At 39.9% G+C, this 18271-nt stretch overlaps 2 protein-coding genes across 4 annotated transcripts; one reads left to right on the top strand and one right to left on the bottom strand.

Annotated features, from left to right (window-relative positions):
- Positions 1-3506: 3506 nt before the first annotated feature.
- Positions 3507-7097, top strand: LOC136444287 (arginine kinase-like). The gene is made up of 7 exons (XM_066441800.1): positions 3507-3521; positions 3940-4082; positions 4261-4400; positions 4772-4935; positions 5155-5316; positions 6396-6690; positions 6967-7097. Exons 1-7 carry the CDS (start codon positions 3507-3509, stop codon positions 7095-7097), a joined length of 1050 nt encoding a protein of 349 aa, XP_066297897.1.
- Positions 7098-9247: 2150 nt separating this feature from the next.
- Positions 9248-15798, bottom strand: LOC136444510 (vesicular glutamate transporter 3-like). 3 transcript variants are annotated; one of them, XM_066442094.1, is made up of 11 exons: positions 15527-15798; positions 15155-15270; positions 14801-14912; positions 14610-14697; positions 14143-14229; positions 13824-13930; positions 13244-13381; positions 12807-12933; positions 11786-11896; positions 11086-11213; positions 9248-9692 (listed from the first exon to the last, which is right to left on the bottom strand). In XM_066442094.1, the coding sequence occupies exons 1-11, from the start codon at positions 15692-15694 to the stop codon at positions 9492-9494; spliced, it is 1383 nt and encodes a 460-aa protein (XP_066298191.1). In that variant the 5' UTR covers positions 15695-15798; the 3' UTR covers positions 9248-9491. The 3 variants fall into 3 exon arrangements, with proteins under 3 accessions (XP_066298191.1, XP_066298193.1, XP_066298192.1); XM_066442096.1 differs by lacking the exon at positions 11786-11896; XM_066442095.1 differs by lacking the exon at positions 14143-14229.
- Between the last annotated feature and the right edge of the window lie 2473 nt (positions 15799-18271).

The raw sequence follows: 18271 nt of genomic DNA, 5'->3' as shown, positions 1-18271 counted from the left end.
GGTGATAAAACATATACGCTCGTTCTCATTTGAATGTACACATTTTGTAACTTCCGTTACCGTTCGAAGAAAGACGTTTCTGACATTAAGATATGCCACATATAAGGTGCCAAACTGTCGTTTCTAAAAGCCAGAAAAGTTTCAAGTCGTCATAAAAACGACAGTTTGGCACCTTATATGTCGCAAATCTTAATGTCAGAAATGTGTACATTTAAATGAAAAGGAGCGATAATGCCCCAGAGCTAATGGGCAGGGAGCAGACTGGAAGGACGGCCTTCCCCTTCTCCGCTATTAACCTAGATCAAAGACCAGCATGTTGAGGGTCATCCAGTCTCGACAACTCCTGCTCCTCTCCAACAAGCCGGAATAGAAGTAGGTTCTGAGATTTTTGTTGTTGATCATCCTATCTTAAATCGATGACATACAGAATAGAAAGTTGTCCATCGACAGGTTTGATGCGGAAGATTTTTTGTCGATACTTGACTCCGTAGGTTGCTGAAAAACAGGTTGAATAATTTGCCAAACGCTGGACAGATTTGCAATTTGTAACCACAATTGTACTACAATGGATCTACAGGTCCTCTGGTGAAATATTCCCCGTTTTCGGCAATGTCTATCATTTCGTTCAGTCCTGGTGTGTTACGCCGAATGGTGGTAATACCGATTGACTATTCCAAAGTAAGATTCTTCTTGGTTTTTTTTCTCTAGCTACGTTGTTCTCTCCAGAGGTAGGTCATTTTGAAGCCAAATGACGGCCCTCATAGTAGGCCATATATTTACATTTTTCCAATGCAAAGAATCTTGAAAGAAACTACTGAAACGTTGTTATGTTTTAGCAACTTTCTATAAAAGTTGCTCTTCACCAATCAATTCCCACCTTTTATAACGAAATGGGTGAATGATGACCAAGTAAGTCATCAAAAGGTCATCAAGTTCCCTGGCTGCAGGCCACCTCATTTAATCGGGTAAGCCAAAGCCTTATGTTATGGTTTTTAGTTAGCAATTATCTTCTTTTTTTTCGTGGCAGTTCATTACATGAAGAGCCAGAGAATACTGTTTACGGCGTAAAGCCATTAAGCTAAGCGTAAATGTGGCTTCACGGCACAACTTAATATTTAACGCCCTTAAGCTAAACATAAATGTGGCTTCGAGCCATACTTGTCTGATAGAAAGGTATTAAGTGATTGTCAATGCTGTTTGAGCAAAAACTACATGCTACGAATTTTTTTTCTTTCTGGATACTTTGCTCCGGTGTTTTAGAAATCGATATCATTATTGTTACTTGGATAATCCCTGTATCATTTGAGCATTAGTCCGTATAATTGAGACATATAAGTCAGTCTTAAAGAAAAGGGGGCATTGTCCTTGAATGCCCTTGGATTGAGCCACAGTTTAACGGACAATGACCCCACCGAATAGAGAGATGACACTTGCAAAGATGCCAAAATGCCGGCGGTCCAGGGTGGCTGTTTATTATCCCCATTTCATGAGAGACATATTTTCCAAAAACTTTTCAATTCTACGTGTTTTTATCTGTACTCGAGTCATTTCATATTTCTTGATGTTTTTTCTGCCGAATCCACATGAAAACTAAATACATATCCTCCGTAGTGTGGGGTAGATTTTCAGGCGAAAAATGCGCTCGACTCTCCAGTGATTTTAAGATTAGGACTACTTTCTTGTTATCACCATATTCCTCGGCCGCATACAGTGTAACGACATGGCACCAAACTATACCATCCAAGCTGACGAAGAAGCTTCTGTACTAATAACCCTACGCCCTATGGAGGAGATCCATCGAGTAGCTCCGTGCAGCATGGCGACAAGTGAATTCCCGACCTCTAGCTCTATGAATGAAAACACAGGGTTACTTTTCATTCCTAATATCGGATTGTTTTCCTTTTCTGTGATTCCGTTGGACATAGCTAGCTAAAGCTTCTTTTGTCGGGGTCAGAGCCCTCCGACCCCCCCCCCCCTAGACACACACAATCACAGTCACTCACACACTCAAACACTCACACTCACACTCACACTCACACACACACACACACACACACACACACACACACACACAAACACAAACACACACATACACACACACACACACACACACACACATACATAAACACACGCGCGCAAACAAGCAAACAGACACACACATAAATCGAGGTTCGAGGTCTATGTCCTTCACATTGTTACAATGGAGCGATTAGAAGACCTTTTGCCTTAACCTCGAGCCTATTGATGTGCAGTGACGAAGAAAATCAATTATCTAGACGTACACAGCGCACGTTTGCTAACATATGCTGTAATTATTCTAACTAGCCTGTTACGTCCACATGGCGTGTTTTTGTACTTTTGGGTCGAATCAAATTCCACTTCGTCTACCCCCAAGATGTATATAAATAACGTGTTTTAATGCCACTGCCTGTGCCCCGTCCTGTATAATATGTGCTCGAATCTGGTGATTTGAAATTCGGTGACCTTCTTGCAGGCGCTGACAGTGTTACCAGGACAAGGTGAATAGTTAGGCAAGCAACTTGCGCTTAAAAATCGGATACTAAAATCTGAGTCTTGAAATTTCGGCACCAGCAGCGGCCGTTGATTTAAGTGGATATGTTTTCTTTTGATGATTTTTTCACAGCTCAAGTAAACAAATTAAAAATTCCTGTCACTTACCACTATTGAATTATAACAATGTCTTATTTATAACCGATACATGTACTAATCGATTATTGATATCTTCCGATATTCCTCTCTTTTTCATGTGTGAGAGTCCTGTCAGTGAATGCAGCGGATTGATAATTGTTCTCTTTTTTAACTATGCAAATAACATACTGATTTGCAGATTTAGAGTTTAATCATGAAAAGTACCAATACCTGCATACCAAAAATCACGACGATCCGTCATTCTTTTCTTTCTTTCGTTATCTTTTTTGATTTCAAAGCAAAATCGGTTCCTGCAGCTTCTAACAAAGCCGAGGGGGGGGGGGGGGGGGCAAGACTTACACCATTCACTCTATGATCGAAGAGTTATCTACAACAACAAGTGAATAGAAAGGTTTTTTATTCACAACCAAGCATTTTACAAGAGCTGACGTTTCGACAGCTATCAGCCATTGTTGCTTAACAGCATCTTTTAATGTTACAATACTTTACATTTGGAACTGCATCATCTCACCATTGTTGCTTAACAGTATCTATTAATGAAACAATAATTTACGTTTGGGACTACATTGTTAGCAGTAACAAAAAGCTTCAGTGCACTGTGAACTAGTCAGTATTGCCCTGATGGTGATGGCTGACAACTGTCGAAATGTCGGCTCTTGCATGTAAAATGCTTGGTTGCCAATAAAAGAACCTTGCTATTCAGTCATTCGCCAACCTGATGAAATTATTCACGGACATAAGAACGAGATATCGAAACTGAAGGTTCCGCTGCAATACCGTAAAAAGCCTTCTAAAAGCTACAGCATACTATCTGATTTCAGCCACACGGACACACTATGGCATGCTCCCAGGTAGGTGCAGCCCTACAATATCCCACGTGGACAAGTCGTCATCGTTGTCTGGGACGCAAAATCCTCAACCAAGACCTGTGGGAAGAGTCAAAGGTAACCTATCGTAGAAAGAATCAAATGTTAAATGTGTCTCCTTATGTCATTCTTATCGCAATAAAAATATAAACAAATCAAATGATTCCGAAGATAAATCTTTAATTAACGTTATTATACTTATGGATTTCTGTAAACACGATCTTCACTATATTGAAGAATATTTAGAATATAAATCCACATGAAACATTTCGCCTTTTCGCATATAGGTTCTACCTTTACAGCGTTGATGCTACTTTGCTTTTGTTGTCACAGACATTTACCCGTTATGGACAGAAATGTATCATAACCGTCTTTATTATGTCTATTTGTTTGATTCCTTAAGGAGAAAAAGACGGTCCTAACTGGCTTCACCATCAACGATGTGGTGCGGAGTGGAGTTGAACTTCCCAGCAGCATCGTTGGGGTTTATGCAGGAGACGAGGAATGCTACCGTTTATACGGACCCATCTTCGACCCTATCATCAAGTAAACTCAAATCTAATGTTTCCTTTGGTCAGAATGTGTCATTTCATCACTCTTTCAACACATTTTAAATGTGGCTAAGGTGTGATAAGGTTTAAAATGTTTTATTCGTGTTCACGGTGACCTTTCTTTTCCCCTGCCTGTTCCCCGCGGCCGTCTCTTTCTTCTATGCTATATGCAGAGAATACCATGGAATTGATGAGATACCTGTCCACCTCTCCAATCTGGATCCTCGTTGTTTGACGTCGATGATTCAGCTGCAGAACAAAGCACCAGTCCTGTCTACTAGATGCAGGGTGGTCAGGAACCTGTCTGGTTATGGTATGATCACATATAACATACAAACCTTTCCTAACCCATCCGAACCGATCTAGACAATACCTTTATCTTCAAAAAAGGGGCAATAATCACGATGATGTTTTATCTTTCACGTATTAATCAATTTTCTGTACTCTTTCACAACCCATCACAACGTTAACGTTCACTATATGCATATAAACAATACCTTCATTCCGTTGTCACTTTCCAAGGAGTGCTCGCAGAAGTGTAAACGAGGTTCATGTACACTGCAGTACACATGGCTAAACTTAAGAAAATAGGTGTGTTGAATAGAATTGTACTTTAGTGTAATGGATATATCCTTGGAGTTCCAGGTCTTCTTTCTTTGATTTATAAGATACTGGCTCCAATAGGATTTCCTGCAGGTATTTCCCGAGAGAAACGTCTGGAGGTAGAGAACGTCTTAGTGACTGCACTGGAGGGCCTTGAAGGAGACTTGAGAGGACACTACTATCCGTACGACTCCTTGACAACCTCAGAAAAAGACAAGCTGGTTATGGGTGGATATCTTTTTAAGGTAAGTGTCTCGCATGCATATAAAAACGAAATCTCATGTGACAAATCGATACGGGATGGAATCATAAGCAAAGGGTAAGACACTGACCAGTGCATGAGGATGCTAGCAGAACGGATCTGGCTCAGATAATGGTGCATTTCCTTTGTTCCTCTTCAACCAAAACTGACAGGTTATTTAGGAAATAAGAAAGGCTAAACTTTCTCTATTTTTTCTAACAAGGAGATTGACAAGTACCAGGCAGCTGCTGGGATAAGTCGCGACTGGCCAGAAGGGCGTGGCATCTTTTACAACAAGGAAAAAACGTTTTTGGTGTGGGTAAACGAAGAGGATCATGTTAGGATTATCTCCATGCAGAAAGGTAATACTATCTTAGATTCTACTGTAGTGTGCATAGACAGTAAATATCACAACCTATTGACCTGGTTTCTCACACATTCACCTCAATGGCCGCCATCTTGGAAAGTAATATGTATCCCATGAGGCATTGCGCTTTGACCCTATCCAGACTGGGCTTTTTTGTGATATCTGGGACGGGGGGGGGGGGATCATTCGGCCCCCCTCATAACTTCTGAACGGTATGATGTATCATTCCCAAATTTGTAGGGACCAATGTTCATGTTAAGTTTTATAATTCCTAGAATTTTGGTGACGTTATGACTTAATATGACGTAATATGACGTCATTGATGTGATTTTATTTCATATTTTTGGCTAAATAGGGAATTCCCGTAGTATCTAAAGGCATTAAACAAAATAGTATGTATTGTTGATTTTAAGGTGTACCAAGTCATATAACATAAATGGTAACTACGTTGACGTCAAAATGAAATCATTAAATGACGTCACGTGTCGTTAGCGACCCCTTGGGATCCGCCATCTTGGATCGGCCAATTTGAAATTTTCAAAAATATTTTTTCCCACTTATTACCCCAAAAAACACTAAAAATAGATTAGAAACGTTAATCTAAATGATTCTGGTAAAGAAAATGACACGTAGTGACGATTTTGAAGGCGAAAAAGCCTGTTCATACCTAAAATAGTGTAATGGTCCGCCATCTTGGATTTTGACCGATTACTTCATCAAATTAGCATAAATTATGAATATTAAATCATGAAAGTTACAACTAATTACATATGATGCTATACATGTAGGAATACTAGTGTGGTTAGGCAAGAAAACCTAAGAAATATCATTGTTTTAAAAAAAAGTCAGTGATTTTTGCATAAAATGCCCTTCAGAAACCCGTTGCCATGGCAACACGAAAAATGATAAACTTATACTTCTATCATAATATTGTTGCCAACTAAATTTAAGGAAAAGTTACCAATTTTGGTAGTCCTAGCATATGTCGTTCGGCAGTTATACAATGTCAAAGTTGGCGCGGGCACTTTTAGCCCCCCCCCCCCCCCGTCTGGATATGGTTAAATGTTTGAACTTAATCACAAGCTCCTTTGTAACAGTCAGCCAATCGTAACATTTGTAGCCTTTCTATTCAATCAAAAACAGGAGCTGACGTCAAGGAAGTGTTCGATCGCCTGTGTCGTGGAATCAACGCCATTAGCCAGGCACTGTTGAGGCATGCGCAGACCGAGTTTGCGTTTCACAAGCACTATGGCTACCTGTCCAGCTGTCCTACAAACCTCGGCACGGGCATGCGCGCTAGCGTTCACGTTAGTGTTCCCCGTTCGTTTAACGATGTCCAATTAAAGAACACGTGTCGTCAGCTGGGGTTGGACGTCAGAGGACGACATGGAGGTGAGTACTTTGTTTATGGTATATATATATATTTTTTTCAGTTTAAATTCCGGCAAAAGTGACACTTGAAAACTATTGTGAATCACATAATGGTCAGGTTGGTTGAAGGTTTCTTTGTGAATCGATAGATGGATCGATCAATTGATTGATCGATTTGTTGGTTTTCTGGTTGGTTGTGTGGTTTGTTGCTTGATTGGCCGATTAATTAGTCGATCGATTGATTGATTAGTTGGTTGGTTGGTTTGGTCGCTTAGCACATATTCTGATTTATTTCAGAAACCTCTGAGGCTGAAGGAGGGGTTTATGACGTGTCCAACCGCCAGCGACTGGGTCGCACTGAAGTCGACCTGCTGCAAACAGTGATTAACGGCATCAACTCACTCTATAACACATCGACTAAGAACTAGCCATAACGCTATTCTGATGCTTTAGAAATAACATTATCTAAATGTTTTCTACGCACATTTCTTTTCGTTCTAAGCTATATGTATTAGTATATATTAGTTATAATCGTTGACGAAGTTAGATGCTGCCACATTTTGAAACTAGAGTTCCACGACCTCATACCTTCGCCAAATGATTTTAACCATTGTGACTGACGTATTAGGAGTGTTTCTCATCAATTATAAATCATACCAGTTGATTGTCTTAAAATATGACATGTCCAAAGTATGAGCTTAAAAAAGTATGAGCTTAACAAAGAAGGTGATGCTAATATTGATCATCAATTATGCAAATGAGGCCCTTATCAGCATAATTTGATTTAACGATGTTCACATTCACATAAATTCCCGATGCCACAAAAAAAGTATTAAATGCATGAAATTTACGTCATTTACCAGTATGGAATTATAGTAGTTTCTCATTCAAGTATGCAAATTAGGCCCACATTTGCATATTTTCTATTTTCAACATTCCTCTCTTCCTCAGTTACAATTTGAATATTCATATCATGGCACAAAGCAGATTTTTAAAGTTGCCTCATTAATTATGCAAATTAGAATCTGATTTGCATAATTATCGGCCAATCATTCTAAGCATCACACAAACTATCAACATACCAAAAATCATGACCATCCATCAAGGCCATCTTGAGTTATAGTATTTTCTCATTAATTATGCAAATGAGGTCTTCATTTAGATAGTTCATATCAATTAATATTTCTCTCTTCCTCACTTACATATGTCACATGTTTCAGAGTCCTATCATGGAATTTGGCGGATGTATAAGCTTTCCTCATTAATTATGCAAATTAGATACTGATTTGCATAAAAAGTATCTAATCATGTTCATCATCACTCAAGCTATCTACTTACCAAAAATCATTGCCATCCATCAAGCCCTTCTTGAGTTATTCCCTTTCAAAGTCAGATGCAAAACCTGCTCCTGCAGTTCCAAAAAAGCCGCTAGGGGGCCCAAACCCATACCACTTACTCTCTGTCCAAAGAGCTATCTACCACTCAAAAATCAGTTCCATAGCATGTCCAGAACATGAGATATCAAAACAGGAAGTTCCGCTGCAGTACCATAACAAGCCGCTAGGGGACCTAAAATCTAATCATTTCCTAGTCTCATCAAGACCTACCCACCTACCAAATATCAAGACAATCCATCCAAGCCTTCTCGAGTTATGCTGTACATTACATACATACACACATACATACAAACGCTACCCTCTGCATAACCTTCTCGGCGAAGGTAATCACTGTAATTGTACTTTTGATTGATCACCATGACCTGTACTTAGCTTGTAAGAGCATAAACGCACCGTATGTGTAAAAGTCTTTCAACCACTCCTGATGACACAGCCAGACTATCCTGAATAGAGTTTAAACTGTAAATGCCAACACAAAAATTGGACTTACCCAAATTTTCGACTGATCAGCTCCAGTCTTTGTCAAGGAGTGAGCAATCCACTGCTTCTGTGACGTCACGTTATGCAGATGAGACACGTGACTCGGAGAGCAGTAGATCATAGGTTGCAGAAAGTCTATGGCGCTGGATTGCTCACTCCTTGACAAAGACTGGAGCTGATCAGTCGAAAATTTGGGTAAGTCCAATTTTTGTGTTGCCATTTACAGTTTAAACTCCATACAGAATGACTTCTACCAACACAGGTGAACTTTCAAGTGACAGCCAGACTATGTTGACCAGTACGGAGCCCCGATTTGATGTTAGATCAGAAGCCGAGACATCATCACCTGACCTGTTGGAACGGGTTTACTTAAAGCTTTGCTCACTGGAAACGTTATTCGATAATACTTGCATTGTGTGGGAAACTATTATAATATGATACTGATTCTTGACGCAAAAGTGTACTCCATAGCTAAGCAAATTGGTTGGATGAATAAACGTATTCAAAATTTGAGCGTTAAGTTTATTGGTTGTTTGATGATTTTCCCATGCTAGATATTAGGCCACAGCAAGTTATCACATCCTCTGCTGACTTCAAATTGAATGCGAGAGGACGAAAAAGGGGTAAAAAAACAAGATGGCTACATTTTCAAAACAGACGCTAAAAACGCTGTAGCACAAATTAATGCGACAAACATGGTATCGCAGCCAACGAGTATTTTATTCCTGTATTCAAGTGCACAAAGTGCCTCTATTGTGGTAGACTAAGACTGGTACCACTTACCAAGTTGGCAGCTACACTCATGGCTACCATTGGTGCCACTTTTAAAACTACCGAACTGGTTTCACTTCAACAGCTACATTGAGATATGGCTACCTCACTAGTGTAACTTCTACAAGACAGCACAGTCAAGGTTACAACATGACATATTTTCCCATTTTGACATCATTTCTTAAATAGTGGCCGATTCTCATCATCAACTTTGTGGTCTTTCCTACTGCCCGGTTGAGTTCCACCGCTTTGACCTTGCGGAACCTCCACGGCCCAGGGTTGCTCTTCCCCGCTCCCGAAAGCTCCAAAGAACAGGGCGGTGGCAGCAAGCACACAGGCCTTAATAAGGACAACTCGGGACCACTCCTGACTTGACTGTAAAATAATTCAAACATATTTGGTCATATCGAATGAAGTTACTCGTATACGTATCCAGCATTGTAAAGGGTTGGGAGTAAGTTAACCCTATCTAGACCGGGGGCGGGGGGGGGGGGGGGCTAAAAGTGCCCGCGCCAGCTTTGACCTCGTATAACTGCCAAACGACGTATGGTAGGACAACCAAACTTGGCGACTTTTCCTAAAATTTAATTGGCAACAATATTATGATAAAAGTATAAGTTTATCATTTTTCGTGTTGCCATGGCTACGGGTTTCTGAAGAGGCATTTTATGCAAATTTCACTAATTTCGATATAAACATAGTTGTTTCCAATGTTTTCTTGCTCAACCACACAAGTTAGGAAACATGTATAACATCACATGTGATTTGATGTATAACATCAAATGTGATTTAATGTAACTGTCATGATTCAATATTCATAAATTATCCTAATTTGATGACGTCATCGCTCAAAATCCAAGATGGCGGACAAAATCATTATTTTCGGTATAAACAGGCTTTTTAGCCTTTAAATTCGTCACAACCTGGAATTTTCTTAACCAGAAACATTCAGATTAATGTTTTTAGTCTATTTTGATTGTTATTTGGGATCATACATGGAAAAAACGTATATTATTAAAATTTCAAAATGGCCGATCCAAGATGGCGGATCCCAGGGGGTCGCTTACAACACATGACGTTTTGACGGCAACCTAGTCACCACTGACGTCAACTGTCTTGGCATACCTTCAAATCAATTATACGCACCGTTTTGTCTAATACTTTTAGATATTATGTCTAATACTTTTAGATATTATGGGAATTCCCTATTTAGCCAATAAAATCACATCGATGACGTCATAATTACGTCATATTACGTCATAACGTCACAAAGATTACAGGAGTTATAAAACTGCACGTGAACATCACTCCCTGCAAATTTGGTGATGATAGAGCATACCGTTCGGAAGTTATGACGGGGGGGTCGAAAGAGCCCCCCCCCCCCGTCCAAGAAGTCTAAAAAAAGCCCGGTCTAGATAGGGTTAAAACCTTTCATATCAAAGGAAGTAAGGCAAGCACATCAAGGCAAAGAACATTTTTCAATGAAGGGTCGTAAGTTTTGTTAACCATAGAACGCAATTTATAACACCACCAAAGTAAATGCATGATTGCAATTGTGAGGAATTATTCATAGCAATACAAAGCCTTAGGAATATTTTTTTTGGTGTGGATCTTACAATTGCATTTTTTCCTCAACAGCTAACAAATACTGTCATTGAACATACACTTGATTAGCTAAAACGGAAAATATTTCAGATGGAACAAACTACAGCGTAATGCATCTCAGTTATAGAAACATGATTATGAATTAATTTATATCCACACATACCTTGTTCTTTGTAATTGCTGTCACCAACAGTGGAAATGTCAGACCCACCACTCGACAAATAGCTCGGCAGATCCCTGATATCACACTGGCATATCGTGGTGCAATGTCAAAGATGTTGGCATCACCAACTGTGGAAGAACAAAAAGGCTACATCTGATTATGATGATAGTAAAAGTTAAAAGTTTTAAGTTAGAATCCTTCCACACCATAAGGTGTATAGGGCGGTGCCCATCTCCGTTTCATAGCCCTTGGCCACACTGTGGTGCAATCACTGCATCAGGGGGCTAGTCCACCGGCAGTGGAGTGTGTTTAACTTCCATACTGTTTCAGAAGTATTACCATTTTTGATAAAGTCTATGGTATAGTTCAATGCGCCTCTTGCCCGGAGGAGTCCTACCCGGGGCTTGAACCCGGGCCTTCTGGTCCAAGTAATTTGAATCAGATGTGGCTAGTAACAGACCATTACACCACAGGGATACCCCACGATAACAGTGAAACTGCTCATTTTTGTTGGGAATCGGACGAGTGTTTAAAACTGAAGAACAATATCACAATAAAACTATAAAACATCGCGTTAAATACTTATTTCTGAACTTTAGATCGTCTCTCTATAACATAACAATAGCTACTCACTACCACCAAGCGTGTACTTTCTCTACATTGCAGTGATGCACAATAAAGCAGTCCACAAAGAACCCACCTGCTGCCCTAGCTGCATGACTCCCGTAAGCTGTGGCAATGAAACAGGCTGCCACGACAGGGTTGGAAGTAAAGGCCGCCATGAAAAGGCAGCCAGAAACGCACAGACAAGCTACAAATTAAACAGAGAGATGCATTCACTGACTTGTGGTATTTTTAAGCTTACTTGACAGAGTTGGCTTCAAGTTTTTTTATTTTATTTATAAACTATTGGAGCAAGGCATATAAGACACAGCTTGGAGTGATACAGGCGAAGATGTATTTTTACAGGAAGACACTAAATGGCCTGAACAGTAGCAACATCAATTTTGGTCGACAAAGTTCGTTTTACACGACGATCTTTCACTCGCCGACATTTCGCCCAACGGTCTGTCACAGAACTAGCTGGTTCTAATTACAACTGCAGGTAGGTGTCGAAATGCAGTGGAAATGATGCTGTCCCCAAGTTGACTAAGCTTATACCCCCCTCATCATGGTTCATTACAAAAGTATATTTTCTGATCCATGCACCCTCATAAATCAGGTCCCCTACGCTCCACATACATCGGTCGCGAATGATTACCAGCGTGCCCAGATATGGTTATCGCGACCTCGCCACCAAAACAGCGTCAGCCAATCAGAGGGGTTTGCTACCCATCATCGTCGACGTCGCGATAACCATGTCTGGGCACGCTGGTAATCAGGGCCCCTTCGCGACCGACGTATCGTGGACCGTAGGGGGCCTGATTTATGAGAGTGGATCCATGCAGCCTTTTATATCCTTTCATGTGCCTAATGAAAGAAGGGATAGTCAAGGTTCTGCTCAGATTGTATTATAACAGACAGGGATTTTACAACCTGATGAATCTAGTCGGAGTCGGAACCTCGATACATGATAGGAGTCAAATCTTATACAACTATTACTAGCATGACTATTCAACATTTAATGTCGTTACTTTAATAATTTTTTTTCTCACAACCGTTAGCTCTGGCATCTAAATCTACTGAAATGCTACAAGAGACGTACAATATAAATCACATACCGATGACAGCCATAGATTTTCGCGCGGCAGTCGTTGAAACATGCTTGCATAGTGTATTTTCGACCAGAGCAAACAGCGGCTCCAGAACTCCAAATATCAGGATAGGAATTCCAGCTAGGACTCCTACCTATAGAAATATTATACAAACAAGACGGTTAATTATTTAAAAAAAGGCGTGTTTTATATATAGACTCGTGCAATATTGTTATTCGCTCATTTACATATTGTAATTTTCGTTTTTTGCCAGAATCTAATGTAATTAAACCAACTTTGCGTACTTAACATTTTTGCGTTTTAGAGAAATATTACTTTCAAAATATGCTACACTTGACATAATCCTTAAGGTGTCCGAAGCGTCGCAAAGTTATCTCAATTCAAAACAATCTTATCAACCGTCACCATTAGCATAATAGGAAAATAGTTTTCATTGGTCTTACCAGTTCGGTCTTTGTCCCGAAGCTTTGACTAAAGTAGAGAGGTAGGATGGATGGGTCCCAAAAGTAAGGCGCTGCTTGTAGCAGAATGGAGGCCCAAACAGCAGTAGAAGTGAAGATGCGAAAAACTGGGATGCTTTTCTACAGAGAAACATATATTTTGTACATCATAATTCATATTTCCTCCTCTCTAGGACTTGTCCTACTTTCAGAAAAGCGGGGCATGGAAAATAACAATCAAATCATCTCAAACGATGCTGTAGAGTAAAGCCTTAAGGTAATGAAAGTAAATCTCCTTAACCCAGCCTGTTTTTGTTTGCATTATGTTCTCATCACAGGGACATTATTTATCAGTCAGCCACCACTTTGCACTGCATGGAGCCCGTTGAGCAAACATTGATCAATGACCGAAATTAGATTTTATACATAGGTATGACCCGAGAGTTTTATAGATTGAATAATGTCATTGATGTGTTAGGAGGCTTTAAATCGACAAAAATACTGATCAGATCTTTTGTCATGATTTAAGGACAACTGTGATATTCTTCAACGTATGCCATTCGGCATTCGTCATATGTCCTACCATTTTCTTGATATCGCCCTTGTTCCTATCCAAGGCATCTCGCTTTTTAGCCATGCCTGCTACTGCAAATACAACAGACACTGCCGCACATGTGATGCCCAAGCCCCCTGCATTAATGACCAACAATTAAAACATACATATTTATGCAAATACATACTAGTATGCTTATTAGATATGACCTGAAGATAAATATTCAGTTAATACTTTATAAGACAGGAATATTTTGTCGATGACTTTGCTAATTTTTCTATTAAAATACTGCTTAAAGTATTTATTAATACGTAAGCTTGTAGTACACACGGATGAATAGTTGACTTACCAAATATGTAAAATGGTGCCTGCCAGACTAGTCTTTGTGTGATGAAACCAGTCGCAAATATTCCAAGGAACTGGCCGAGGAAGATCGCTAAACAAAGACAACGTTCCAAACATTCTATTGGTTTAAAATGCCTGTGGACAAAAATGCCTGTGCAATTCCTAGAATATTTGCAAACCGCACACAATACTATACCATTTGGCTCGCCACTGAGGCGTCGCCAAAATTAACGAAAATGACATAAACTATTCTTCGGAGCATCATGCAGCAGTCATTAAATGATTATAAAGGTAATGATATCCTGCAAATGCTCATGTGTACATGTATCTATTCAAGGGAGATGACTACATATCATGCAAGTGGATTTAATCCATGTGACACGCATCTCTTAAACTGTGCATTTATATTCCATTGGTATACTTGATGATTCAAAGGCTTTTGTTTATGCCATGTCTAGACAACCTTCTTACCTGCAAAGATGAATGGTGAAACTCTTGCGCTTTGCTCTGGTGACAAGTATTGGTTTAGAACACCGAAAGTAGCGGGTTCGCTTAGTCCCTGTATTAAGAAAATAGCACATATAACAAAGTTTTAGAAGATACGTTTACATATATGAAACTTTGATCTATGAAATTGATGTTGGTGAGGCAATATCACTTACCTCCGCCATGCCTGCCAAAATACGCTGGGTTACTGCAGTCTCAAAGTCATCGAACATAACAGCACCACCACCATGGACAATGGAGCTGATGCCGATCGAGGCCAAGAAAACCCTGAAATTGTAGCATTAGTTTGAGTGATTCATAAAACATACAAATGTAGATTATAAACGTTTTCGTCTTGACAAAATGGATCGAAATCAAAGACATTGTAATATAAGACTAAAGCTATCATAGTATAGGACTTTCGTATTCTTTTTTTGCAATTAACCGTAACCATTTAAAACAGCACCAAATGTACGTAAATCAAATCTTTTGTATTTTGTCAGCAGTAAGAAGTTGAAAAAAGAACATACCTAATAGCTGAAAATCGGTAGGCCAGATAACCCCCAATTAAACTTGAGGGCAGCATACCAATGTAGACTGAACTCAGTATAACACCAGCTTGAAACTGGCTGTACTGAACCTGGGACTATTGTAAAAAATAAAAACACAAGCGAGCATTCTTTTTTACAGAAGCTAAATAGAATATCTCTGATGAAGTTGCAGTTTCCAAATGGTGTTAATAAACAATGATCGTTTACGTTCATCATCACAAAATGATGATTATTAAATGAAATCATGTCGATCGTCTTTGCCGCTCGATACAAATTGACTTGTGATGGCGACGAGGCAAAAATCAGTCTTGAGATATATCCTTATTACACAACGAGCTACTCATAACTTACCTTAGAGACATTGGTGAGTGTATTGTTACCGGGCGGCTTCTGTAGCTCCACCAGCACAACTGATATGCTGGATCTTCCTGCGTACTGTAATAGAATTCCGGTGAAGAGTAGAACACACAGCAATTTGCTGGACGTAGTTATGGTTTCCATCGAATTGACTTCTGTCATGCTGTTTGTGCTCTGTAAAAATAAAAAAGATCACATTCTTATTTGCCACCACAGACAAACAGCTTGTCTCTCTGTAAAGCAAGAACAACAAGTTAGTTAGCTTGGCTCACCTATAAAAACACAAACAATACGCAAACAGCTTGTCTCCCTGAGGAACACAAACAACAGAAAATAAGAGTGTATTTCATGAAATTCTATAGACCTTTATCTTGGCCAATCAGAGCCCTGCATTCACCACAACAACATACCCTGAAAAATTACAAACCTGTTTTGCAACCTTACCCCGCCCACAAAGGTCGGAGGTCATGTGACGAACGGAGGGCAGACAAGTAGCTAGTCCTGATTGCATCAGACCCATTAGCTAATTGATTGGGTAGCACTTCTAATCTGGCTTGTCGGAGAAGACCAACAGTTGTCAATAATGGTGGACTTCTGAATGCGATCTCATCCTTGTTCAGTGCAAGGAAATTATATAGTCCTTTATCTTGGCCAAGCAGACCCGTGGTGAACATACCCTGAAAAATCAAAAACCTGTTTTGCAACCTCACCCCGCCCATGCAATGTTTGATGCGGAATATTGGTTGTCTATCCTCGACAAAGTTGAATGATTTGCCAAAGACGTTAGCTGGACAGATTTGAGTTTTGACCGGAATAGAAAACCATGTACGTTGTATATATTTGGGTGAAATACATTGCATTTTCCAAATATAGTGTTTTTCCCAAATACAGTGTATTTCCCAAATACCGTGTATTTCGCCCAAATATTTCGCTTTTGACTGATATGAACCACTATAATATGCGCTCGGGGTGTTCGTTTACGGCAGTTCGTTCGCTTTTGATTTAATTACGTCGCCGCGAAACTTCGATGGCTGCGAAACTCTATATGGCAGCTAAGAAGACAATCTGACAGAAACGGGTCATTATAGCAGACTGGGCCCGGTAAAACACACCTAAGCCGACCCGTACAGACAAGTGACCAGGCTAAACTCAAGACTGCTGCGTGCTCTGAGAAAATTGTCACAAAATGAAGTCAAAATTGTAAGGACCATTTTCCGCGCATTTCTTGTGACGATACAGGCAACATAGGGCCCGACAGGGAGCCGCACACGTTGTGGTAAATGGCCTCACGGGCGACACGGGCCCTGCCGGCAGTAAACAAAAGGCACGCAGACGTCGACAGCTCTGGTCCGGTGCGAAAGGGCTAACGATCCCACGCTGCGCGGTCTAAAAATATACTGAAGCCGCGTCTGCATGTGGCGCGGGGATTAGCGCAAAGCAATAAACATTTCGAATTTTTGCAAAGGTCGCTTTATGGTTCGAAAATATTGCAAATGGAGACCGCTTTCGACAACAGGTTTCAAATTATTTGTTAAACTACAGAACTATTTCGAATAAATATCCCTGCGTTCTTGACACTTTTTTGAACAGAACAATAAGATTGTTCATAGTATATAACAATTTGGAAATAAACCGAATCTATTACAAATGTAGTTCAAAAACCCGTGCGGTGACATTCAATGGACTGAGTGACATGAATTTTTAGTTTGTTTACCTGAGCTGTGAAATATTTATGGAAAGAAAACATATCCACTAAAATCAACGGCCGCTGCTGGTGCCGAAATTTCAAGACCCAGATTTTAGTATCCGATTTTTAAGCGCAAGTCGCTTGTCTAAATATTCCCCTTGCCCTCAGATCGGTAACACTGTCAGCGCCCGCAAGAGGTTCATTTAATTTCAAATCACCAGATTCGAGCTTATTTTTTACAGGCAGTGTCCTTTCCTTATTTGGTCACTGTCCCTTAAACTGTGGTTCAATCCAAGGGTATCGTTGCTCTGTCTAGGTCATCCTGGCCTTCAAGACACAAGCAAATAAAGCCCCTTTTCTGTCAGACTTATATGTCTCATGTCCCGTGTTTACCACGTCACCAGTATTCTTCTCGTTACTTATTTGATAATAACGCTTTTTGATGGAGCCTACCCTGCTAGCTTGGGCCACTACGTGCAAAAGAAATTGTCGTTATCAAAAATTAAGACCCGTATACGGCTTGGATTTTGCAAGTTTTAGGAAAAAAATTGTCACAAAAATCGGTCGCGAACAGTTTAGGTCTGTATGTTTATCTAAGATCACGTACCTCACTGAAATTTGATAGTCACAAAAGTAACACTTCTTTTGTATAACATTATTCAGAAACATTAGTAATCATCGAGTCCAGGCAGCTAGTTTCAATGAATTAACTATTCTTGGTAATTCCGGAATTAGGGACAATACTTAGCTAGTTGATTGCCATCGGATTCACTTAAACTTTGTACTCTACTGTTTGGGACTAAGGAAAATTACCTCATGATGATATAGCATACTGCTAACAGTACCATTGGTATCATGCTGTATATATATTTAGATATCATTTGACCCTAGAAACAATCTTTAAGAACATCTCAAACCTTAATAAGAATGTGATCTTTTTTTTACAGAGCACAAACAGCATGACAGAAGTCAATGCGATGGAAACCATAACTACGTCCAGCAAATTGCTGTGTGTTCTACTCTTCACCAGAATTCTATTACAGTACGCAGGA

The sequence above is a fragment of the Branchiostoma lanceolatum genome, chromosome 11, assembly GCF_035083965.1.
Source record: "Branchiostoma lanceolatum isolate klBraLanc5 chromosome 11, klBraLanc5.hap2, whole genome shotgun sequence".
Lineage (NCBI taxonomy): Eukaryota > Metazoa > Chordata > Leptocardii > Amphioxiformes > Branchiostomatidae > Branchiostoma > Branchiostoma lanceolatum.
Note: the sequence above shows the minus strand (reverse complement) of the source record. Positions and strands in the feature narration are given on the sequence as shown.